Genomic DNA, 25,915 nt, shown 5'->3' with positions numbered 1-25,915 from the left:
GAGAGAGAAATACTTTATTCTTATTATTTATTGTTGAGTAAATTGTCAAAATCGTCCCTAAGTTTTGGGTATGTTTGTTATCAGGGGCGGACCTGGCTTATATCCAGGCGTAGTACGGGCTACGGCTCAACTTTTTACCGGTAGTCTAATTTTTTTTTTCGATTTTTATACAAATGACACCCCTAAACAACTACGAAAACACCCCTCAATTTTTTTTTACAAACCAATAATAAGCTGAGCTGGTGATGATGATACAAACCAATAATAAGCCCAATTAGAAACTATATAATAAGCCCAAATAACTAAATAATAGCACATTAGGATTTAGTTATCCAATAAAATTGTCCCTGAGATTTAGGATTTTTTTCCATTTTCATCCAATCCAAATGTTTGATAGAAAAAGTAAAGTAAATTAGATATTTGGATGAAAATGACAAAAAATCCCAAAAGTGAAGGACTGTATCATACAAAAAAATTGTTTTAGATAGAAATGGCAAACATGCCCAAACCTCAAGACGATTTTGGCAATTTTTACAGAGCATGCACAATGTTATGAGATAATTCACTTTTATTATGATAAACAGAAATTGGGACATTTGAACTTAATTTCTTTTACAAGAAAAATCATATGATTCATGCAAGATCCACTTGATCCAAAAGCTCATTTTCAATGCAAACATCCTAAATCATACGTCAATGATTTAGATTTGTAACAACACTGTTTCATAACCATAAACAATATATTGATTATTCACAAAAGGTTCATAAACGACCGTCGTCAAGCAACCCATCCATCTAGTCACCTCTATGTTAAAACATATGTTCCTCTCGGATCAAAGCAAAATATGATCATAGACATCCTGATGCCTTCTTCATTTGCTCGTTACCATGTATCGACAGAATATACACCTGCAAACTTAGATAATAAAGCCGCTCCATAAGAGCGGGCCTTTCGGCTACAACCTCAAAACTCATTGGGTACCATAGATTTGACTCACCGCCAATAGACATTACGTATACTCACTTTCTTCGGCTATAATAGTATCCACCACCTGAATGATGTGGGTACCTATGGCGGGACCCAGACCTGCCGCCATGACCCTCCCACGAGTGCCCTCTGTAGACAACCCTACCACCGCCACTTTGACTCCAGCCAGCTGGCAAATTCCCCAATGCATTTAGTTCCTCTTCTTCTCTATCATTATATTCTAAGACCAGTCTCTTAATATCTTGTTTCTCTTCCAACTCCGCTGCTTCTTTCTGTTTTGTGCTCTGCACGAGAGAGCAGTCACTAGGTATGAGCATCTGTTTCGTTTGTTGTTTGCTGCCTCGTTTGACCAGGACTTTGACCTGCACTTCCTTACGTTCTCCAGACTCGTAATCTATTGCCTCGTCACCACTTTCTCCCTCACTCACCCTTCCGAGATGATCTCTTGTGGACCCCTCGAAAACGTTCATCGGTATCATCATGTTTAGCGTTGGTCGGGCCCGCAACTCCAGTTTCCTCGAATCCAAGCTTTCCTGCATTAGAGCCCTAAATTCCCGGTCAAAATCGGCTTCTTCCTCAGGGTCAACTCGCATCACTTTCTGCCTAACATGAATCTCGTCATCCTCGTCGGAAGCTTGACCATCCTGGTCAACATAATCGTCATCGCTGTCACATGCGTCGTCATCAAGCTCTTCCTCGTCATCATTCCCGTCCGGATCCATTGTGCTACCTTGTGATGCACTGTCATATCCTCCGTTACCTTCTTCATGGGTCCCGCCGTTTTCTTCAGTACCATTTGCAATAACTTGACCATTGACAGATGAGTTTCCAGAAGCAGCAGGGTTAATACTCGGTTTTTCCTGCAACACGTGCTTCTCGCCACTAACCTTTTCGGTTAAAACCGTGCGTTCATGCTCCTCAAGCTGAGCCAGAGCAGCATCAACCTCTTCAATAGTTGAATAACGAGTCATGTTGGGGCGTAAATCAGCAAATAAGTCCTGTATACGATTAAATTATTAAGTTACAACGAGTCAACGATCTAACGAGTGTATCAAATTGTAACATGGCAATGAAATTGTAACCTGCAAGTCAAATTCTATATCGAGAGGAAGTGCGCCTTTACTGAGTACGTATCGTTGAAAATGAATCAAAAATCGATCCAGTTTTCTCTTCGATGAACCTCGACCAAAGTAGTGCCCACAAGTCTCGAGAAGTGTGATTATCATTCTAATTCTAAAGCAGTCTTCAGGCGGATCAAGTACATCTTGCTAAACGAAGAGATAAGAAAGCATTAGAGATCAAAAAACAGATTAAAAATATATAAAAGATTCGCTTTGTACCTCTTCAGTCCCATGACCAAAAACGAGAATAAGATATAATGTATCGAAAACAACTGAAGAATCCACATGTTCATAATTATATAGCTCGCCTAGAAACCGCATATGAGCAATTCGTCGTTGTTGCATCCCGTACTCATTTACCTCCAAACCTACCCGAATTTCCTCCAAGACCTGTAAAAGAACAATTGATAATATCATGCAAATATAACTTACATCTACTAAATTTTAACAAGAGTAAAATGTCATTTTCGTCCCCTGAGGTTTGGCCAGTTTTGCGACTTTCATCAAAAGGTTTGTTTTTCCGCATTTGGATCCAAAAGGTTTAAAATCTTGTCATTTTCATCCGGCTCGTTAACTCCATTTTTCTCCGTTAAGTCAGGGGTATTTTCGTCTTTTTCTACGTTAAGGGTATTTTGAATACTTGTACATTATGCAAAATGATTGTACATAGAGTGAAAATGACCGAATTGCCCTTTAAGTTAACAAAAATAGACGGAAATACCCCTGACTTAACGGAAAAAATAGATGGAGTTAACGAGCCGGATGAAAATGGCAAGATTTCAAACCTTCTGGATCCAGAAGCAGAAAAACAAACCTTTTGACGAAAGTCGCAAAACTGGCCAAACCTCATGGATGAAAATGGCATTTTACTCTTTTAACAATATTAAAAAATTACTAACCTCGTCTACTACAGCAACTGCAAACTCATCATGATAGCGACTCAATCCAGCAGTTAGTGAAGCAATCAAATGAATTTGACCATATTTTCCTTTGTGAACCTTCAAAAAGCATTTTAACAAATACGGTTCGCATTCACTCCACGGTAGCTTACGAAGTTGTCTCAATACTTGCTCAATTGAAGACTTATCCAGGTCTGTGAAAAGTAACTTTCTAATATACTGCACAAGTTATCACATGACGTGTGAATTGGTCATCAATGTCAATAATATATCATGAACACAGATCCTTATAATAAAATAATACTAATAATAATAATTATATTAATAATAATAATAATACCTGATGCAAAGGAGGGCGAACTTTGGAGACTCTGGCAGATCGTTCAGGTGGTTTGCACAGGTAATACGCGTTTTCCACAAGGGTACTGTGCCTAGGATCCAAATTCTTAACGTTTTTTAGGCGCATAAGGATTTCTAACATGTTTGCCATACGCACGTTGGTATCAGGGTGCCGGTAAAGATATCTGCCACACGTCTCAAGAAGATTGCATGCAACATCTATGTTGTGATGGGTAAAGTCATCTAAACAAGCCTTTAGACAGCTGAAAATGAGCCCAGATGGTGCAATCTTAAATTTGCAAAGCTCTCCAATAAATCGAATGTTCCTGATCTTAGTCTCGATGTTCATTTGATCCTGAGACATTAATGATGATGAATAAAAAAATAAAAAAAGTACGTTACTACGTTTTATGAAAAAATAAATAACAAAACCTTTTTATTGATGAGGAAGTTGAATTCTTCCTCCAATAACTGCAAAAGCGTAGAAGGTACGTCCTTCATGCAAGTTGACAGTGTGGCAACCATGCGCGAGTAATATGGTAGCAGTTCTAAAGAGGTCCTCGGTACGTTGAACAAAGCTCTAGCAAGCTTTTTGCGGGATGATTTTGAATTTAGATAACAAAACTCCACCTGAAATTTCATATAAATTATAAACCAATTAAACGAACTTAGCATGCAAGTGTAGAGATCTTAAAGAGAAAGTTATAATACAGTCAACTGGTCAATTAAGTCACGGCTCACGCAGCCCGGAAGCCTCTGCAACAAACCATCCAAGTTGGTTCCTTCGGGACCTCTAGGCTTATCCTTCTCAGTTTCACCATCGTTTTCTTTTTCTTTTCCTTTATCCTTTTCGTCTTCATCTTTCTTTTTTTCACTTTTACGGTCGGTTAGAACTGCAGCATCCACAGAAGTATCTCCAGTGTCATGGGCAGCAACGTGACCTTGATCAAGCTCAGGTGCTATATCCTGCATGATTTTTAATTGTATAATGTTTTTTTTTAATTAATATGCGATGATATTTAAAATGTTAGATCTGTAAAAGTACTTACAGTTGGTTGATCTTGTGTTTTTGATGATTGATCGTTCACTTTCTGCTCTGCTTCTCCCAGTAATACAGCAGGAACAAATGCTCTACAAAATTAAGAGCATATTGTACCCAACATTATATATAATTATATACTATAAATATGCAATTTTGTTAACATCAAACAACTTTAGCCCCTCAACTTTAATACTAATAAACTTTAGCCCCTCAACTTGTATAATAAACAACTATAGCCCCTCAACTTTAATAACGACATGTTTAGCCCCTTAACAACATCAAACAACTTTAGCCCCTCAACTTTAATAATGACATGTTTAGCCCCTTAACTAAAACAACTTTACTCCCTTAACTTTAATAATAAACAACTATAGCCCCTCAACTTTAATAACGATATGCTTAGCCCCTTAACTAAAACATCAAACAATTTTAACTCTAGCGATTTGCTTACTTTTATCTATGTTTTGAACCCGCTGCGGAGCGCGGGTGGTAACCCAGTAGTTTCTATGTTTATAAATGAACAATTATTTGTATATCTAATTATCTATCTAAAAAACAAACCTGAGATCGGGTAAGCATTCATAAAAGCTTTTAGTATCTTCATCGTCCCATAATGCCTCGGCAACAGAAGCTTCTTTTCCAGTACCAGGTGATGCCACATCATCACCAATTGTGAGCCTTGTGTGGCCATCCTCAGGCATTACAGGTGGTTGCATATCAAGGGCTTCAGCTAAACTATCACACCAGAAATTTACAAGGCATACAAATTATAAATATACAAAGAAAGCAAAGTAAAAAAAAAAAACACAGTTAAATTAAATAGCAAGAACTTACGCAGACACGCCCCGATACAACTGGTCATAAGACTTCCTTAGTTTTTCATACGAAGAAGCGTTTTCCTCGCTGAGCTCACCTTTCGAATTTAAAATCTTCGAATTCTCATGCTCTAATTGACGCAGTGACTACAGAAGAAAACATTTAATCAAACAATTATAAATAATATGATTTCCCACTGTTTTAAAATATATAAGAACTCACAGTGTGTTCAGAGCGCAGTAGTTCAACTGCTGCATCATAATATGTCTGAAATGCCTTTTTAAAGACCTTCTTATGGTCCGCAGTGATATTAAGCCCCTTAAAAAACTGCATAATCCACTTAATATAAAAAAAATTGATATACACTTAAAAAATGAAAAAAAGATAGTGCACCTCTTCAACAAGATCTTCTCCAGCATGCGGGAGTCCTATGAAGTACCTTGCTTGTCGAGCAAAACTAGCAAGAAGAGACAAGTTTGTATGAGCTAAATCTCTATCTTTTAGGTGTTCTAAGCTCGCAAGATCCTTAATAATAGTCACAAAAACGGAAGCGTCTTCTATGACTCCGTCAAAAAAGAGTTCTAGAAGGAGTTTTAAAGCGCTGCGTTTCTTCATGGCCTTCAAATTCCGGTCCGCATCTACATCCTCTGCAGATTTCCCAGGAAAGAACGTTTTCATGAGCCCTTGGACCAACGTTGGAGAAAAGTCTTTGTATCTTTGATGAAGCAATGAACAGACCTGATTGACAGAATATAAATTATAACCAAAGCTTGTATAGTTGTATAATTTATATAAGTGGGGATTACCTGAACTGCAGCCTGTATGTCTGAACTTTTCAACTTGGCATCACATATTGCAGCCACTGCTTCGCTAACGAATTTACTTAAGTTGACGTTTTTTAATTCATCCATTAAACTTTCACGCTGCTCTTCATTGATCTGCTTAAGTTTCTTAATGACTGCTGTATTACGCTTGATGCTGGAGTCCAATGTTCGTAGTGCACCGGAGTCTGGCGCAATACAATCAAAAGAATTTTGATAATTAATTATAGAAGCTCTGTTACATGGATTATTTTACAAACGATGTTCCGTTTTATGAGTACTAACCAGGTCTTTCAGGATTCAGATTAGTTTGACGAAGGGCTAGTTTTGCTACTAATGACTTCTTTAATTCTTCACGACGAGATGCCTGCAGCAAGAAATAAGCATAGATGATCCTCATGCTATTATAAAATTATTCATATTTTCTACACTGAAAAACGATGTACCTCATCATCTTGCTTGCTCTGGCTATCACCAACACCATGTGAATCCTCATCAGGGTGTTCCATCTTCTTACTTGTAACAACAAACTGCAACCTGCTAATTATAATTTGATGGAAATGCTTAGTAAGCAAACCGCCATGTAAGATGATGAAATACCATACTTGCAGGTGTTCACACGTTACAAGGAGATGGTCTCCAACTCATGGTGAGTAGCTAAATACCATTCGGAATACCTTTGAAGTAGTGAATCTAATATTCATGTACATCTGATCACCCTTAACAATACACGTGCCCTAATAAGCACGCTGACTATGGCAAGTGACACAATCAAGTTTCCGATGGCGTGCAGCCAGCACACATGTATTTGAATTTCCCTACACTTTAAGTACCCTAAACGCCCTTCCTATGCAGTTAATATCAGTGATATATCGGTTATATCGGTCATATCGGTCCCTTAGTAAAATATCGGTGTCAAATATCGGTCAAAATATCGGTACCGATATTATCAGCGATATTGACCGATATAACCGATATATCACCGATATTTGACCGATATAACCAATATATCACTGAATTATTGGTGTTAAATTGCTATATATATAAATTCTGCATTATATTAAAATTACCAATATCCAATCGATATCTCACCGAGATAACCTATATTTCAAATATCGGTCCTTGACCGATATCCGATATTTTACCGCATTAACTGCATAGCGCCCTTCACAGAACTGCAGGCCCACTTAGAAGCAGATACAGTATAGAAGCAGAAACACAGATAATGCAGAACACTATTTGACAGCAAAGGGTTTCATGATCATTCAGTGTGTCCTAACTCCTAACTCCTATATTCATATTCTTCCACTGTACCCACAACTACAGTTTTATACAAAGAAACAATTGCTTGTTCCAAAAGACTTGCCTCCAATCATCAAAATCAAATGCAATAACAATGAAGATTAAAACTCCTAAAAACCCTCCAAACATGAGAATTGAGAAGAAAACTCAAAACTTTATTCTCCGTACACGAGTTCCATCTAGCATCAATTATTTTACACTAACTGGCAGCAACATTCAATAAACTGAATCCAAAAAAAAAGCTAGAGGATGTTGCGAATTTGGTGATATAATACTTCAATTTGTACAAGTGAAAACACAGGTACACAACAAACTAAAAAAATAGCTTTGATATAACCTAGAATTGAAGCCCTAATTTGAAAGGGAAGTGCGAACCTGCAGAGATGTAGGGATCCTTGAAATTATCTACTTTTCTTTCTTTGTTACAACGTTTCTGAGTTGTTTATCAGATCAATTGGTATGGAGAAATTAGGGTTCGTATTGGGGTAAGCGGAAGGTGAAAAATAATGTTGAATATTTTCTGTGACGTGAAAATCTATTATTTATTGAAGATGTTTACATTTGTAATTTCTTACCTTTTCATACTTAATATTATTATTTACCAAATTGACACTTTTTTATTTAGTTTACCCTTATCTCATATTATATTTTATGAAAAAAATATTGATTATTCTATCTCTTATTAAACATACACATGACGATTACTTGATTCCAATATCCTCACACTTTCTTTAATCTCCTATTCATTTAATTTTGATTAGAATTCGATTCTCACCATTAACAAAACTCCATTAATACCCTACTTAACATATTATCAAAACTCCACTAAAACCCTACTAACATATTATCAACACTTATTTTTTCTTTGTTTTCGTTTTTTATTTATCAGTAGGCTATCAATATTAATTGAAAATCTACTCAGCTATTTTTTCTCGGAGGGCAAAAGTGAAATTGCACTAATTTTAACGTTATTTCACTAAATTTGTGAAAATAACGTTAAAAGCAGACGGTTAATCATGCATCATCATCATCATGTGGTGACGTTGATAGCAGAAAGACAAAAGGGAACATGCACTAATCGGTCTTTGTCCCGATTGCTAAGTGTTATGTGCCTTATGTCCAAAGCTTGATGCAAAACTACTATCGAGTCGGGGGTCTTACTGAAAGCAGCCTCTACATCTTACTCTCCTCAGACCCTAGCTTAGCTTTGCTATTTGTGGGATTTACTGAGTATGATGATGATGATGATGATGATGATGATGATGATGATGATGATGATGATGATGATGATGATAATGATGATGATGATGATGATTTAGTATATATAATTAGATTTATTCGACCCGTATAATACACGGGGTTTATAAAGATATAATTTTTTTATTATTTAGTTTATAAAATTACATTTTTCCAACCCGTGTAATATACAAGGTTACAAAATTACATTTATTTAACCCGTGTAATACACAGTGTTTTTAAAGATATATTTTTTTTATTATTTAGTATATATAATTAGAATTATTCAACCCGTACAATACGCAGGTTTTTATTATTTGGTATATAAAATTACGTTTATTCAGTACAATACATGAGGTTCTTACAGACATAATTTTTTTATTATTTAATATATAAAATTACATTTGTTCAACCCGTGTAATAAATGAGATTTTTAAAGAATAATTGTTTAAATTTAGTATATAAAATTACATTTATTTAACCCGTGTAATACACGGGGTTCTAACCTAGTGTGCAATATAACATACTCCGTACATGATATACGGAGATTAAAAAAAATCGTAACTATATATTATACTAGTTTTTGCCCCGCCCGCGTTGCGGGGCGATAAGCCCGAATATTTCTCTCTCATAACATATATGTCTGTGTTTCGATTACTTGTACATACTACTCATGACACGATCTCAAAAAAAATTACATCGAGTCAACCAGTTAAAACAAAAAGACTACCATACTTTTACTAAAAAAACTAGAAAGACTAAAATTTTAAACTGAGAGCAAAATTGTAATTTTTCAGGACAAATAAGCATGTACTAGGCATGCCTGGACGAATAAAAATTACATCTATGCCCGACTGCGTTGCGGGGCGTTAAATCAAATATTTCTTAGTTTCATAACATGTATGCATGTCTTTAGGTTACTTGTACATACTACTTATAACACGATCTAAAATAATACATCAAGGCAACCGATTAAACGAAAACACTACCATAGTTTTGCTAAAAAAAATAAAACAATAACATGTCTGTAATTTTAAGTTGGGGGTAAAATACTAATTTGTCAGGACCAATGAACGAGTGTTAGACAACTGCTTGACACAATAAAAGTTACATTGAGTCAACCAAGCAAAATAAAACAGTACTATAGTTTTGCAAAAAAAAAGTAAAACGATGGCAAGATCATAATTTTTAACTGGGGGAGAAATCGTAATTTTTGAAATGGGAGCAAAATCATAATTTTGAACAGAGGGCAAAATCGTAAAAATATTTTTAACTGTGGGCGAAATCATAATTTTAAACTGATGACAAAATCATAATTTTGAGCTATGGGGGAAAACATAATTATTTTGAACTGTGGGCAAAAACGTAAAATTGAGTTGGGGGCAAAATCGTAATTTTGAGCTATGGGCAAAAACATATTTTTATTTTGAACGGCGGGCAAAAGCGTAATTTTAGACCGAGGGCGAAACCGTAAATATAAACTCAGAATAGAATTAGAAATGGGGTTTTGAACTGAGGGTAAAAGCGTAATTTTAAGTCAGGGCAAAAATATAATTTTATTTTGAATTGGGGGCGAAACGTAATTTTAAACAAAGGACGAAACCGTAATTTTAAGCTAAAAATAAAATTAAATTAAAAATGAGTTGGTCCAATAGAAAGGTGCCAGGCAAGATGCCTGGCACTATTCCCCCAACTTCAAAATGTATATGTAGTAAATTCTGAGTAAACTGACAATTTGTCTCCCTTGGTGTGCGTCACTTTTCACTTGCATTTTCTTGCAATTGGTCACCTCGTGGTTTCAAAAAAGGAAGAGTTTGTTACTTATGTGTGACGCCGTAAGGGTAATACGGTCTTTTCACACTTGGTCCACTACAACAAAACCCTAAGACTCTGTGTACCTACCTCTCTCACACTTAGTCACCCTCAACTTGCTCTCCAAGCGAAAACAGTCGGCTCTTCACCATCTTCATCTCCGATCTCCGGTGAAATCTGCATCAATCATCACCAATTAACAATGTCGTACGCTGCCTACCTCTTCCGGTGAGATGTGCTTTGTTCGATCACCTTTGTTGTAACCTTCTCTGATTTGAGCTATGCAAGTAGCATTGTCTTCGTAAATAATCGTCGGATCCTTTTTGGTCTGTTCTAATCCGCATGCTTCTTGTTCGATCGGTTCACTTGCCGGTTAGTAGTTTAGTCGAGTTTAGAGAGTCTAGAGTATTACTTTGTGTCTAGATTAGGTTAATTTAGTTTGTTTTTATTAAACTACTTTTAGTACATCAGCCGATTTGTAACTAAAAGCATTTTTCTTAGAAAGTTTAGTAAAATTTGCTTTATTAAAGATATTATGCATTGCGAGTTGTTGGGTTGACCCGTTTAAGTCATATGTTATATTGGTTGGGCATTCTATTTCAGTTAATAACATGTTTTTAAAAATCAAAATAGGAAAACTGAGTTGGATAAAGGTTGAACCTACAACCTCACGGTTAACAGACTTTATTTCCTAAGCACAAACACTTGACTATTGCGCTATGAGATCGATACTGCAGCCCATTTATTTATTTTTAACTTGACTTAGAGCATCCACAACGCATAGTCCGGTGCATGTGGTTTGGAATCCGAACGACCATGGCAAACAGACCAAGTGTTGGAAGTGGTGAGATGGAGGGGTCCGGTGTAGCGGACGGGTCTAAAGTGTGATGATGGTGGGGCCCAAAAGTGGGGTTCTGAATATGAAATAAATGGTTTTTTTTGTTTGGTTTTTTTAATTCCTTTGTTTTTTTTTTCTATTTAAAAAAACTTTAAACATAAATAAAATAATACATAAAACATATAAAACAAATTACACAAACCTAATTATAATATTACACACACCTAAATTTAATATTACACATACCTATTAAAAAAATTAATAGAAGCTTGAAATTAAAAAAAATAAACATGAAATATTAAGTCGTAATTAAACACATAAAAACCATAATACATCCCATCTCAAATCAAATAGGTCGGTCTTAGGAGATGAGACGTTACGATCCTTATCACGATTGTCCGACTTTGTGTCCTCGATTACCGCGTCCGAAGTAAGGAGATGGAAGGTATGGTTCATCATCCAACGTAGATATGTACTCCTCACCCGGGGCAGTTCCGTACTATTCAGCTAAGTTGGGTACGACTTATGTTGGACAGGGGTTTGTATTGAAGTTTGTTCGACCCTCATCTAGTCGTAAACGATCGAATTAGAGTTGAGTCGTGGTATAGTCACACATCAAGTTCACCTCCTTATTTGTGATCCCATCATAATCATGATCTTATGGAGATGAAGAGTTAAAAACATGAGGATTTAGATGGGGTAATCGTTGTGGCCTTATAAGGACCGGAAATGTTGTGAAGTGAGGGGTGCAAATGTGGGATGTAAATAAAATGTTGTATTTTTTGGGGCCGGAAAAAGTAGTCGTTTAAAACTAGTCGTTGGAACAGTATACGTTTGAAAAAAATAATAAATAATATTAAGCATTTTTAATAAACTTTTTTTTATTTTGATTATAAAATTTTTATTTAAAAATAATAATTAATTATCATTTATATAATTTATAAATAAAAACTATATTTTATTAATATAAAAGAAATACAATTATTTATATAATTTATAAATGGATTATATAAGTTATAAATAGTTTAAATAATATGCAAAGTAGGTGATGAGGTGGATAATGAGGTGAACGTTTGAAGTGGTTTAGTGTTGAAGGAAAAAAGTGGAGTTTGAAATGGTTGTGGTTTGAATGATGTGACATGCTGACGAGGTAAATCTGCATTTTGGATCAGTCCAAAGTTGTGGATGATCTTACTAAATGACAAGTTTAAATAAAACCGACTAAAATTTCTCATTGTAGGATCTAAAGTTATTAAACCAGGCACATGCTTTATTTTGATTTTTCAGTTAAAACCATTTGAAAATGTAATAATAACTACTTTTGCGTCGCCCGCACTGCGAGACACTAAGCCGAATATCTATCTCGTAACATGCACGTATATGTTTCGATTACTTGTACATACTACTCATAACACGATCAAAAAAAATTCCATCGAGTCAACCAATTAAAACAAAACACTACCGTACTTTTGCTAAAAAAACGAAAACGATGGAAAGATTATAATTTAAACTAAGGGCAAAATTGTATTTTTTTCAAGAGAGCGTGTGTCAGACAACTGTCTGGCACGAATAAAAATTACACCGAGTCAACCAGTTAAAACAAAAAACTACCATAGTTTTGTAAAAAAAAAAGAAAACTATCGCATGACTAAATTTACATTAGGGGCAAAATCATAATTTGACACTATTCCCCGCCGCCCATGTTAACCAATAGCAGGGAAACACTATTCTTTAGCATGGCTTTTGTGGGCTTGTGGCTATATAAAATTAAATGAGATAATTGATTTTGATTTTTTACTAAATTAAAAAAGAATTTTAACAAAATAAAGATTTTCCCACTATAGAGTTTTCGGCTATCTTCGGCTGGTTAGCCGTGACATTCTGAAAAGCAGATCACTCTGTAAACATTATCCCCCATCTCATGAGTATCTCATCGACGAATAACCCGTCAGAATTCTCAGGTAACCTTTTTAACGAACACGTAAAACCAAACATCATGTAACAAGATCCAATTCATCACGACATGGGGGAACAACATCTAATCTCATCATACTCCTGTATTCACTCGGAACAGGTGCGCCTGCTTGCACGCACATCTCCACCACTGCGGGAGCCTTACCATAATACCTCTTCAGATCATTAGACAAAGGAGGCCCTGACAGGTCAGCAACATGCCATACATAATTGGGTCCCACCAAATCAAAAACCGTCGCTTCTTGCCATGCATGCATACCATTTCGAGATTGATGTTTTGACGCCCTACAATTTCTAACTTTATGCCCCTTTGGACCAACCTGAACCTCGGGACAATATCCACATGTATGCACTTTGTATCGCTCCATTATCTTCTTCGCCCCTGTTATCATCTCAAACCATGAATCAAGTGTCAAGATGCTTAATTCCCTCATAGTCAACCCTTTGGTCAAAGAAAGATCTATACTACAATCAGTCCCGGTAACTTCAGAAGCCACTAAGTCTGTTTCTGTCTCAAAATCGACAATTCTACCTTCTATGCTGTATACGGGTCGGGTTCTTCTCTTTGTAGGGTGGTTTTCAAGGTTCAGCCCCGCTTGTATGCAAAGCTCTACAATGGCAGGAAGTTGTTTAACTTTACGACTCTCATTGTGTATAATTCTGGGCTTCCCAACACGGTCATAAAGATGGAAGCATTTGGGAAAATACATTACATCATGAATTCTTCCTTTTCGCCACACGTGTGTAGCGTTTCTTAGACCGCTTTTCGGACCTGTACAACTCCTGATCCCATGCCCTACTTGACCAATGTGAACCTCAAAGCAATGGCTGAAGACCAGTACAAGATTAGAGAATCATACAACAAACAAAGAATAGGTTTATTTAGGCTAAGGTTTATCACTAATAGACCAAACAGACCAAATGAAGAACTTAGCTAAAAAAGAAACTGGAGTAAGTTGCCATTTTAGTCCCTGAGGTTTGGTCCAAATTGCCATTTTAATCCAAATAGTTTTTTTTTTCTCCTCTGGGTCCCTGACTTTTCGATTTTCTTGCCATTTTGATCACATTGCCTAACTCAGTCTAAAAATCTGGTTATAACCAGCGGTATTTTTGGCATAACTGTTGTGTAGTGATAACCAAGGGTAGTTTACAACATAATTTATAAACCTCTTAATAATTTAATGCCAACAATACCCCTGATTATAACCTGGTTTTTAGACCAAGTTAGGCAATGTGATCAAAATGGCAAGAAAAAGGAAAAGTCAAGGACCCATAGGAGAAAAAAAAATATTTGGACTAAAATGGCAATTTGGACAAAAACTCAGGGACTAAAATGGCAATTTACTGAAATGATGAGTATGTTATCGACTTCTAAATTATACCTGCATCGAAGAACTGGAATAACATTTGCAAGCTTTGATAAACCCGATAATATCAACTCCCTAGCTCGATAAACTTGATGAGCAACACCAACCAGTTCAGGAACAAGTAGGCCATTTTCAGGTGGTTCTTCTAGAAGTTTACATGGTTGTAATTTTCTTGCTTCTCTCTCTTGCTTGGCTCTCTGAACCAAAATTTTCATAGGTGTTGGGTAGGGTTTTCTCTCAGACTTGCTCTTAGCAGGCTTCGGTATGTCTGCATACAGAGGATCTTGGTCGCCATCTGGTGCCGAGATTGTCTCTACTGTTAGGGTTCTTGAGAAAACTAAAATGCGGGTTGGACTTAATTGGAGTTTCTTCAGAGAACCGATAGCGATTGTTGATGACAAAAATGTTAGGTGCATTGAGTAATACAATATCGAGCTGTCATGGTAAATACAAATGGAAACGATCAGGTAAGAAGACAGACTAAAGTATGAAGCATCGATAAGTTACAAAAAATGGCAATATGAACAAATAACTAATGTGATAACTCATAACTGGCAAATAGTCAGGTCAGGTAATGGGTCATAACGACTCAGGTCAGAACGGGTCATTTTAAAAGGTCAAATGGGTTCGGGTTGAAACTGGTAGTTTTAAAACATAGTTATCAGATGACTAAATATGTTGGTTATAGCAACAATATCTAATAATTACTGTGTTTCTTGATTGAAATAAGCAGATTAAAAACCTTGCACTAAACTCTCAAGAATCTAGGAATCTCGCTGGAATCTGCACATGAACCATCACTTGGAGAATTGAAGCGCAATTGCCTTGACTTAAGGTTCAATTGCCTTGCCTCGCAAGGAAATTGGGCCTAGGCGCAAGAGGCGATGGCTTTTAACAACTATGGTGAAAACACAGATGCATGCCAACCTAAAATATACCCTTGTAGAAAACCTAACTCTTAGGGGATCCACAAAATTCTATATTGTTGGGGATGTTTTCTATCTTTGTTACAATGTTGTAGCAGTAGGCAAAAGACGATCATTGAGAGAGAAATTAGGGTTCGTATTGGGGTAGCAAAGGTTACTGTTTTTACTAATTAATTACTCTCCTGTAAGGATAAACACAGTTATTTACATATTAAACTAACATATACAAAACAAATTCCCAGCAACACATAATTCTCGTTCAAATTCAATCCAATTCACAAAATCACTGAAACCAATAAAGACACCATTTTTACTGAATCTGTTAATAAAATACACCTATAGATACGTAATATGTATACATACAGAGAGAGAAAGTACCTGACCTGATTGGGAGAGACTGAGATTCCCAACGGTACTGACCCTAGCGATTGATTGTAGTTCAATCGATGGAATAAAGAAGAAAATGGGATTTGATTACAGCTGCTGTTATTCTCGTTATACACTCAACAATTACCGATTGTGTTTGTTTTTTTTTTTTTTTTTTTTTTTTACTTTGGGCTTTGGACAGTTTGTGGGCTTTGTCAGGATAGCCCTTTGGATTATGGGCCAAGGGCACTTTAATAGAAAAAACATTTAACAATCAATATTGAGTAGTATGTGTGGCCCATGAGAGAAGAGACAGATTCATCAAGTTTTGTGTTTTAACTTTTTAAGTTATAACTAGTAATGCAACAGAAAAAAAAAAAAAAAAATCAGGTATGGATCCGTACCTGGTTATAGCATACCCAGGGTATTAATCAGTTTCCTACCATGTGTTTTGAAACCGGTTCCAACCTGGTTATGCCTGTGGAACTGGAAACAAAACAAAAATCTAGAACTGAAGCCAAAAATACCATATCACTTTCTCTTCAAAAGCCAGTTCCATACTTGAATTGTTTATTGCAACACCCGGTTTTTAACCATCTTAAGTCTTGACCGTATCCAGAAACCTGTTGAGAAAAAAAACAAAGGAATTGTGCACCTCTAGTTATAATTATTACAACTCGTCTTCTAAGAATAATATTAATTACCGCTTATCACATAATCAAACATTGGATGCATTTACGAGTATTAATTTGTGACATGAGAAAATTCATATGTAAATATAAGCGGATTGTGATTGGGTTTGAATCTATAAATTGTCAACATGTTTGATTAACATATACCCCATAATTAAACATTAGATACATTTACGAGTATCAATTTGTGACAATTTAAGTGAATTGTGATTGGGTTTGAATCGGTAAATTGTCAGCATGTTTGATTAACATATTATATTACATATATTAACGGGTTATTGGTGTCAGTGGTTGTTAAAAAGGTATTATTTTATTATTATTGTAATGAATAGTAAAGTTTAGAATTGATTTATGGAAAAATATATTTTAATAATCTCAACTAATAGTTGTTGGCCGGTAACGGTCCCAATTTCAAAAATAACCAGTGGTGGTCCCAACTTTTCACATATTGTAAACCAATGGACCTTTACTAACTGCAAAAGAAAATGAGACAAAAAAATTAAGGTTTTGACAGTAAACGTCCATTTGTTTACAATATGTGAAAAAATTGGGACCACCATAGTTAGGATTATTAAAATCCATTTATTCCTGATTTATGTAGGAGATACATTATGTGCGGTTCTACATAAATATTACTATTTGTATGTTTTATATCAAATATAATCTACGATAAATCAATAATATGTAAATTGAGTCATAAAATAATGTTAAAAAAAATTAAGTTATAAAAAAACTATGATAAACTAATTTATAGTTAATGATTCTATACATGTTCATAACATCTAATATGTCAAAGTTCTAATGATCTCTTGGCTTATAGCAAAAAATTAAAGACGTGGGATCCTTTTAAGCGCCTAGGGTTAATATCACATAAGTCAAAATGGCCCATTGCATTTAGACTTTTGACTTTCGAGATCAAAGTCAAGTTCACACACTCATTGTCGCCCTCTTTAGGAAGGCAAATTAAAAAAGAAATACGTGTATGTATAAAAACCATAAGAACATTGCAAGATTTTTGTTTATTTATTTAAGTTTATGAATGTTTAATGATATGTTCGTTTGTATACATTTTATACTTGTCTATATACTAACTTAAACAATTGTGAATTTTAATTATTGTCAAAAAAATATTTTGTATCATATGTTTTGTATTTTAAAACTTCTTAATTGTATCTTTTAGTTATAACGTTTTGATAGATTTTGAATAGCTTACAAATGACTCAATTTGGTTACATTCCTAAGTCCTAGATTACTTTTCAAGGGTTCCCCTTAACATAATAAAAATACAGTTGTCCTAACGTGTTAGGTTTGTTTGTGACTCGTGAGCCGAGTCAAGCTCAACTCGGACTCGAGTTTAAAAGTATATGAGTAAGGTCGACTTGGCTAAAAAATATACAAACTGGTTTTAAACGAAATCTTTTTGAGTTATTTTCAAATATGTTTCGAGCGACAACATATTTGAGTAACCCTTTTAAATTACTCTAGTCATTTGCTGAATATTCTCTATATGAGCCACACATAAATGCATCAAACTAAATTAACAAATTACATTATACAATGTGATAGAAAACTGTTTGTGTTTTCTGTGAAGCTAGCTAGTACCAAACGTAACTACAATGTATCAATCATTTGTAAATTGAATCAAATAAAATAATGCTATGCATATACATTATAGTCAATAGTCAATATTATACGACCAAATCAGTCGATAACAACCAATATGACAGCCTATTTCTTTCTTGGCTTGAATGTTAAAGACATATGTGGATCCTCATAAGGTCAACATCAGAAAAGTCGAAACGGCCCAATGCATTAATCAACGTTTGCCCAATAGTCAAGCCTAAAGACTACTCCATGTCCACACACTCACTGTGTGGACTCCTTTGACTATAGATGATTATTAATTGGGATAAAAAGCAGTTGTTAAATATAAAGAAAAAAAAAATACTTTTAAAAAGTTCTAATAAATTTGGAGAGTTGGTAATGCGAGTTAAACAAATGATAATGTGAGTGTAATAAATTCAGAGAATTTATTGGGTTGTAAATAATTTGTATGAAGCTATTTAATTTGTATGAGTTGGTTTATAGTTTAAAAAAGACTTTTAACTATTTTATCAATATCTTTTAATGTTTCAATGTTTTAATGTTTTAAAATAGAGTAAACTAGAAGAATGATCCACGTGGTTTATCAAAATTTTAGATTTAGGCCCTAAGTTTCCAAAACTACATAGATGGTATCTGTGGTTTGCATTTTGTAACACATTTAGTCCCTAATTTTTTTCAAAAGTCCATAGATAGTCCATGTGGTTTGCACTTTGTAACGTATTTAGTCCCTAACTTAGACATGCTAAAACCTTTAGATTTGTTTGTTGCGGACTAAATGTGTTACAATGTGCAAATTATAGTCAGGTATAGAATTGTTCTGTTCAGATTTATTCAATTAAAAAAAATAAAGTAATATAATATAGAATTTTTGGTCATGTTGACTAACACTCACTGTGTGTGAACTCCATTGACTATAAATATCCCATAAGACCATAACATTCATACTTGCATACTTTGCAGTTGACACTCCTTTCTCCACACTTCCCCCTCTTTATCTCTTTCGATTTTGAAAATCAGAGTTTTTTGTTTGACCAATGGAAAGTCAAAGTAACAGGGTTGAAGATAACTATAAGGGCCCAAAAGGCAAAAAATACAAGGGTTAGCCTTCCACCAAGAAGAGGTGAAATCAAAGCCAAAATTTTTAATCTTTTGGTCAAGGAAGTCAAAAGCGCCACATCCATCAAGACCCTTTCTCAATGTTGTCAAAAATCTTTTGAGGAGTGATTGTTTAAATCATCTTACTTACCTGATTCATTAGTTTTTCACCTTTTTGTTATGAGTAAACCATTTTCATATAAAAAAAACAGATATATTGTCTTTAATCCCTTCAAGTTATGATATTAAGTTCTATACATGATAATGTAACCGTGTTGGCTTATGATGATAATGGCTTACCTCTTTTTGATAAAATGCTTTCACAACATCCATGTAGGACGTATACAATACAATACAATACAAAACCAATTTACAATAGAACACCATTAAAACAATAGAACATGTTTTAGACGGTTTTCATAGTTTTCTTCTTAAAATTCATTTGGGTATTCAACGCTCATTTACTCACGTCATAAAAACATTTAATTACTTGTCTAATGTTAACAAAGTTGATTAATATTAATCGGCGAAATTCAATATGATCAGATAATGTCAACGCGACGTGTTTATATAAAATTCATTGTGTATTAAAATTTATTATGTGTTGAACGACCATCTACTCACCTAATAATAGTATTTAGTATATATGTCTGATTTTAATTAAATTGTGTAATAATAGGCAATTTAAAAAGAGTGAAGTAATAGTTTATTAGTTTTTATTTTTTATGAACGACGAATTTCTTTCTTCTAGTGAGACTTGAACTCAGATCCCATACTTAAGTGTTTTAAAATGTTTTACTTTGCCAGTAGACCACCAACCCGGTGATAATAGTTTATTAGTTTGTCACACCCTGGCTTTGCGGAAGCGTGGGTTAATATGGTGTGACTTCTTAATACCATAGCTTAATCATAACCAAGCTATATGAATGTAAAACCATGCAGAATCATCCATTAAAGTCTTAAAAACAAAAGTAACAACATTGTCTCAAAGCGTTGACAGATGCAACGGAAATTACAACCTACCAAATGAAAACATTGTTCTTAAGACACAACCACAAACTTTAAAATAAACACCGTTTAAGACTTGCGACTCGTCCAGGTAAAAGTCGCAATCCCTAAACGAGGATGATCCCGTAACTCTAACGCAGCGTAGCATACCGTGCCAGAATCCTTAGTTCCCTGAAATACATGTAAGTTGGAAAAAAAATCAACAAAAATGTTGAGCGAGTTCATGTGTAATGAGTAAGTAAAACCCTTGTATGTATAAAAACCATGGTATGTAGCAAATAAGGAAATAAAGAGATCACCAATGGTTTGCAAGGTCATTGATATGTGTGATGTGCAGTAGGAAGACTCAAACCTAACATATTTTGCGTTGGGTACAAAGTCACCCCGATGTCCGTTCTGCTGGGCCTGGGGCTGGGCTCGCTACACCTAGATAGATCTACCGCTACTGTCCCTCGGTCCTACTCTGAGGATTAATGGCCTTCAGTTCACGCCTACCCACTCACATGATCTAAGTAGTAACCCTCCTTACGCTAATCGTACCATGTGTAAAGTACTCGTAAACATTGTAACATGTATTTCACCCCCGCAGTTTAGAAAACTGAAAACAGTTAAGAGAAAAGGGGGACATGAACTCACCGAAGTGCGTCTCTAAAAAGTATCTCCCAGACGATCTGCTGTGCGACGACCTACACGTACTAACTTCTATTAGACGGACGACCGTGCCTTAGTTTAAGGTTTAATGTCTTAGGGAAATAGTTAGGCAACCATTTCGTAATTACACTTCGTAATTATTTGGTAATACACTCCTTCCCAAGGATGGAGGTTTTAATACATGTGCGTTCGTATAACTTCGAAATATATTATTAAGTCTCACTTATAATATATTCTAATTCTTTCTCCAAAATATAAATATTTTTCCCAAAAATATTATATTTTATTACATATAATTTTCCCAAAATAATTTCCTTGTCAAAATACACACTTATGAGTATTTTCTGAAAATGCGTAAGTTATGGATAAAGATCGGGTGGTAATAATAATACCGTTGTAACTTAATATTTATTGTGAAGGCGTTAGAATTATTTTGGAGTCGTTAATATTCAGTAATATTATTTTTACCCTAAAAATAATATTTACGTAGTTCACAAAATAATCATAAAAATTTACACAAGTGTTATTATGAAAATATATATTAAATATATATTTTAGCAAGTTTTATTTTGTGAAAATCCCACCTCCGACACTTGGAAGTTTTGTAATAAAAATCGTGGCGAAATTTATATTTTGAAAACAAGTTAAAAATTATATTCAGAACACTTGTGATAAAAATATTTACAAGTGTTAGATTTTTGGAAAAATTTCGCCAGAGTTTCCCCTGTAACTGGAGGTGGCCACACTTTCAAGCGTATCATTTTTTTTTATAAATTCAAACAACAATTTTCCCAACATTAACCAACAATGTTTCAACATCAACATAGTCAAAATAGATATAAATCGCAAAACACATGAACTTGTGGTTTGTATAAGATATGTAGTAACTTTCCCCATATTTTTAGTAGATCTTTTTATAAAATCGGTTTCTTGAGAATCCTGTTTTTAAAGAAGATACATCTTTACAACTTCTTGTCAAAAATTACAAAAATAATTTTTGGTTAAAACTTTTTGTTACACAAGTGTCTACACACTTGTGTGTTCACAAAAATCACCTTTGTTTAGGAAAGATCCGGCTTTGAAAATATGATTTCATCTTACACTTGGTTTTTCGAAAATACCACTTGTAGATCCTTAGATCTACTAGTTTAGAACTCCATTTCATAAGGAAAATTGTTTTTACACAAGTTCATGTTTATGTTTGAAAGGGTTCGTCATCTAATAACTTTACGACTTAACATAGGGCTAGTTCATGTTTCGTGCACATGATCTAGCGGGGTTTGATGACGATCCATTCCCATACTAGCAATCAACAACAATAAATAATCATAACAAAACTAGTTTTATAAGTTTTACACCATTACATTGCTTTTATCCATCAAGGTCATCATTTTAGTAGACTTTTAGTAGGTGATCTTGTATGTTCATGATTTTCAACCGACAAAATTCTTATTAACCACTTTAGAATAGTTCAAGAAGGTGTTTAGAGCCACTTACTACTAGCTCGAGGCTAGGGAAGAAACTAGTCGAAAATCGGGTGGTTAAAAGCGTTGTAGAGAGGTCCTTGGCAATCCGAGTGCACCGAGCTTCCTTATGCGTGATCCTTCACACTTGTATATGCTTGGAACTGCTTGGATGAAATCGAAAATGGATGGTGGGTGGTGCTATGGTTTCGGCCGTGAGGAGCAAGGAGGGAGAGAGAGAAGTGTTGGTTTTGTTATGTGGTTTTGTGAAGTGTAATGTGATCCTACATACATATATATAGTCCATTTCTTGCAATTAACCAAGGGATTTTATGTCAACTAGATTTTAGACATTAGGATTAAAATAATCTAGCAAGGACAAATGGGTGCCACCCACATGGTGACCGAACTCGTTGGGGGGGGGGGGGTATTCGGTTCAATTCTAACTAGATATTTAGGATATAGTTATGTTAAGTTAAGAGCTTTAGTTAGCTACTAGAGTGTAGTGTCTTGTGGCGGGTGTTAGGGTATTCGGGGACCCTAACTGGCTCAGAAAAAGAAAAACAATGTCAATGACAATATTTTTGTGTTCCGGGTTAAGTCCGGTTGTTTGGTTGGATACTGATCCGTTAGAGTGCTTATTAAAGCTTTAAAGTGTCGTTAATATTATTTTAGTGACACAAAGAATTCCCGACACTTTGGAAAGGGTCTAGTATTATTTTCCCATGTTTTTGCACCTTATTAGTTTGCTAAAAAAAACTATTATATTAAAGTGCAAAATTTGTGTTTAGAATACATTTTAGGCACATCCGGTCACTATAACTATCACCTAGTGACGCAGTTCTACAACCCTCATTTCCCTACACTCTCTACTAGTGTAGTAAACTATCTCTGGCTCATACAGGCCTTAGAGGCAGTGTCTGCCTGATGTTGGCTATATCAGCATGTTTAATGGGTTATCCGTTCATTGTGCTACTGTGCTTTTGTGCATCAAGTTTGTCACTAAAGTACTGTATGTAAATAATAGAGTGACAACAAATAGAGTATGATGCAAGTATGTGCATGTATCAGTATTCAAGTAGCAGTTTATCCACAAATGCAAGCAAGCACAGTAATTAAGCAGTAATTAAATATTAATTAATTCGTACGGATACCTGGTTTGGTGAGGGTCGTCACATAGTTAATCCTATGACTTTTAATTATATATATATATGTATGTATATATGTAGGTAGAGGATCCTGTAAAAAGTCCAACTTTTGTGAGAAGTGTGAGAAATAATTTGGGAATGACAAGTGTCTCTTATCTTAATTAATTCAAAAGGGTATATTAGTAATTGTCCATTCTTATCAATTAATTGATTTCCAAAGATAACTGCCAAAAATATCAGGCGATATATTAGGGATGTGATTCGAATTCGATTTGTTCTATACATTTAATTGTTTACGGTAATGTCACACCCCGATTTCCACGTGTCTCACCGGTGGGCCCAGTGGGGGATTATCGTGACGTAGTTGGCAACAATATAGTCAAACCACACAATATATGAATGCACAGCGGAAGCATAAAGATAATTATATTTCAACCATTGTTTGTAATATCAAATGTATTACGAATAGTCGAAAGGTATCCACAGGGGATCAAATAAAAATATAAGTATTGTTCAACAGACGTAGGCATCTTAAGCTTGCGAGACTCTTTATGACGCTAAGGAGAATATCCAGCCAATTACACATAGTACCTGCATTTAGTCTTTTTGGGGAAAATACGTCAGTTTACACTGGTAAATACATTCAACCGACACTTTTGTAAAATGTTTATTTAAAATTGATTTGAATGCACAAGGCACAAACTCTTTTATAACTTGGGAGAATTATTTAAATATATAATATTGTGAACGAATTACATGTTCCTTATGCGTTCAGTAGCCCGGATCTTGTCCGGGTTAAAGATCAATAGACACAACACATCAACTATTTATGCACTGACGAGTGTATGCCTACACTCCGCACTTAGGTCGTGGCCATTTCGTAAAATGATGCCAGGGATATCCGGGACATGGTCATTAACCCCCCCAAAGGCTTTTAAGTAACAAGACTGTTTAAACGAGCCGATCAAATTTATTCAATTACCCACTCAACGGTGGAGAATTTGATGCTCGATCAAGCGGTATGCTATATACCGTAACCCAAGCCCGTATAACGGAAAATAAGTTAAAAGTATTTACCTTTGCAAGTATTAATCCTTAATCGAAATAAATTGCAGATAGCTTTTACTGGTCTCCTATTCTGGAACGGAGGTTTAAAATAACCTATTAGAATCCTAACGGGTCTTTAATTTAGCCGTAGCTTAGACCGGTCAGTTTCAAAGGATAGTTTCGGTTTAATCGCGTGAAAGGCGAAACCCGTGAATGGAATGTGATTTGGACCCAACAAGTTTGAAGACTTGTTTTATATGGGTATAATAACCACACTCTGGATTTTGGGGTCAAAACAATATGGTTTGACCCGTTTCGGCTAGTTTATGTAAACTAGTTACATAAGCCGAACCGTGTGCGCAAAAGGCGCAACGGGTAACCGTAAGAGTCCTACACTGGTTTCCTAAGTCAATATACTTTAAAGAGGTTGTGGTATCAGTAGGATGTCTTCCATAACGCCCGTAACGAGTTTAAGTTCATATTATGCCCCGTAGGGGTATTTCGGTCTTTTTAAAGATTATAAAAGAGGTTTCTGAGTTCCACAGGAAATCTGAGTTTCCCGAACAGTTTATCAAGTCCAAAATACTTTATTTATTATTTAAAATCAGTAGCAACTGGAATCGGGTCAAAAGACCTTGTAGAACTCAAGTTATGGCCGAAAAGGGTATATTCGGTATTTACCGAACCGTTGCCATAACCGCAGGTTATGAGTAGGTAAAAAAATAATTAAAAATCTTTAAAAATCCAAAATATTATTTTACATCAGTGTGTAAAAGGTTTGGTGTCAAAATCTGGGTTTAGATAGGCGTTATGCTAATTGCGCTATTTAATTACTAAAGTTTCCGTAATTTGCGCTATTTAGCATAACTCCTATTCTGGACCTCGGATTGACGTGAAATTTTAGGGACATGCTTAGAAATCAGTAAAAAATGTTACGGTCCTTTCACATGTCCGAAATTCTCGTTTTAAAATAAAAGGGCGTTACGGTCAACTTTTAAGCATTTAACGGAAATGTGTAAAAGACTCGGACAAACAACGAACCGGTCACAGAGGGTAATACCATCATGTAACCTAGTCCTAAGAGAGTCCTAAGGCATATCTAAATCATACTTTAACGGGTCAGAACTGAAGTCAAAGCAAAAGTCAAAGTTTTGCGACTTTCGGCTCCGAACCGGGTCAAAACGGTAAATGGTCGGATCAAACCAGCTTAGACTAGTTAATATACTTATTATCATGTTTTATGAGTGTTTAAACAGGTTACACACCATCTACATTACTGATTATGTATGAAATCGCAAAATAGCATTTCTGTTGACTTTTTCTAAGCACGTTTGACTCGACATTCGGACTAGTTAGAGC

The 25,915-nt window shown here is 35.1% G+C and overlaps 2 protein-coding genes across 3 annotated transcripts; both read right to left on the bottom strand.

Annotated features, from left to right (window-relative positions):
- Positions 1–587: 587 nt before the first annotated feature.
- On the bottom strand, positions 588–7,855 carry LOC110904993 (regulator of nonsense transcripts UPF2). Its single transcript, XM_022150856.2, has 16 exons — positions 7,704–7,855; positions 6,473–6,563; positions 6,312–6,393; positions 6,012–6,214; positions 5,599–5,943; positions 5,428–5,532; positions 5,224–5,351; positions 4,951–5,124; positions 4,397–4,478; positions 4,059–4,313; positions 3,780–3,977; positions 3,349–3,702; positions 3,009–3,227; positions 2,329–2,499; positions 2,071–2,256; positions 588–1,986 (listed from the first exon to the last, which is right to left on the bottom strand). The coding sequence occupies exons 2-16, from the start codon at positions 6,533–6,535 to the stop codon at positions 1,021–1,023; spliced, it is 3,531 nt and encodes a 1,176-aa protein (XP_022006548.1). The 5' UTR covers positions 6,536–6,563; positions 7,704–7,855; the 3' UTR covers positions 588–1,020.
- Positions 7,856–12,981: 5,126 nt separating this feature from the next.
- Positions 12,982–15,989, bottom strand: LOC110904991 (APO protein 3, mitochondrial). 2 transcript variants are annotated; one of them, XM_022150854.2, is made up of 3 exons: positions 15,865–15,989; positions 14,571–14,990; positions 12,982–14,016 (listed from the first exon to the last, which is right to left on the bottom strand). In XM_022150854.2, exons 2-3 carry the CDS (start codon positions 14,969–14,971, stop codon positions 13,209–13,211), a joined length of 1,209 nt encoding a protein of 402 aa, XP_022006546.1. In that variant the 5' UTR covers positions 14,972–14,990; positions 15,865–15,989; the 3' UTR covers positions 12,982–13,208. The 2 variants fall into 2 exon arrangements, with proteins under 2 accessions (XP_022006546.1, XP_022006545.1); XM_022150853.2 differs by having other exon boundaries at positions 15,860–15,983.
- Between the last annotated feature and the right edge of the window lie 9,926 nt (positions 15,990–25,915).

This window comes from Helianthus annuus, chromosome 14 (assembly GCF_002127325.2).
Source record: "Helianthus annuus cultivar XRQ/B chromosome 14, HanXRQr2.0-SUNRISE, whole genome shotgun sequence".
Classification (NCBI taxonomy): Eukaryota; Viridiplantae; Streptophyta; class Magnoliopsida; order Asterales; family Asteraceae; genus Helianthus; species Helianthus annuus.
The sequence above is the reverse complement of the archived record's forward strand: the minus strand, read 5'-3'. Positions and strand labels throughout refer to the sequence as shown.

Coding starts and splice junctions, on each gene's coding strand:
- LOC110904993 (XM_022150856.2), bottom strand. CDS start 6,535: ATGGAACACCCTGATGAGGATTCACATGGTGTTGGTGATAGCCAGAGC. Junction 5,352..5,427: donor TACTGCGCTCTGAACACACT/GTGAGTTCTTAT, acceptor TTTCTTCTGTAG/TCACTGCGTCAATTAGAGCA. Junction 3,228..3,348: donor TTCGCCCTCCTTTGCATCAG/GTATTATTATTA, acceptor TAACTTGTGCAG/TATATTAGAAAGTTACTTTT.
- LOC110904991 (XM_022150854.2), bottom strand. CDS start 14,971: ATGCACCTAACATTTTTGTCATCAACAATCGCTATCGGTTCTCTGAAG. Junction 14,017..14,570: donor ATTCCAGTTCTTCGATGCAG/GTATAATTTAGA, acceptor ACTGGTCTTCAG/CCATTGCTTTGAGGTTCACA.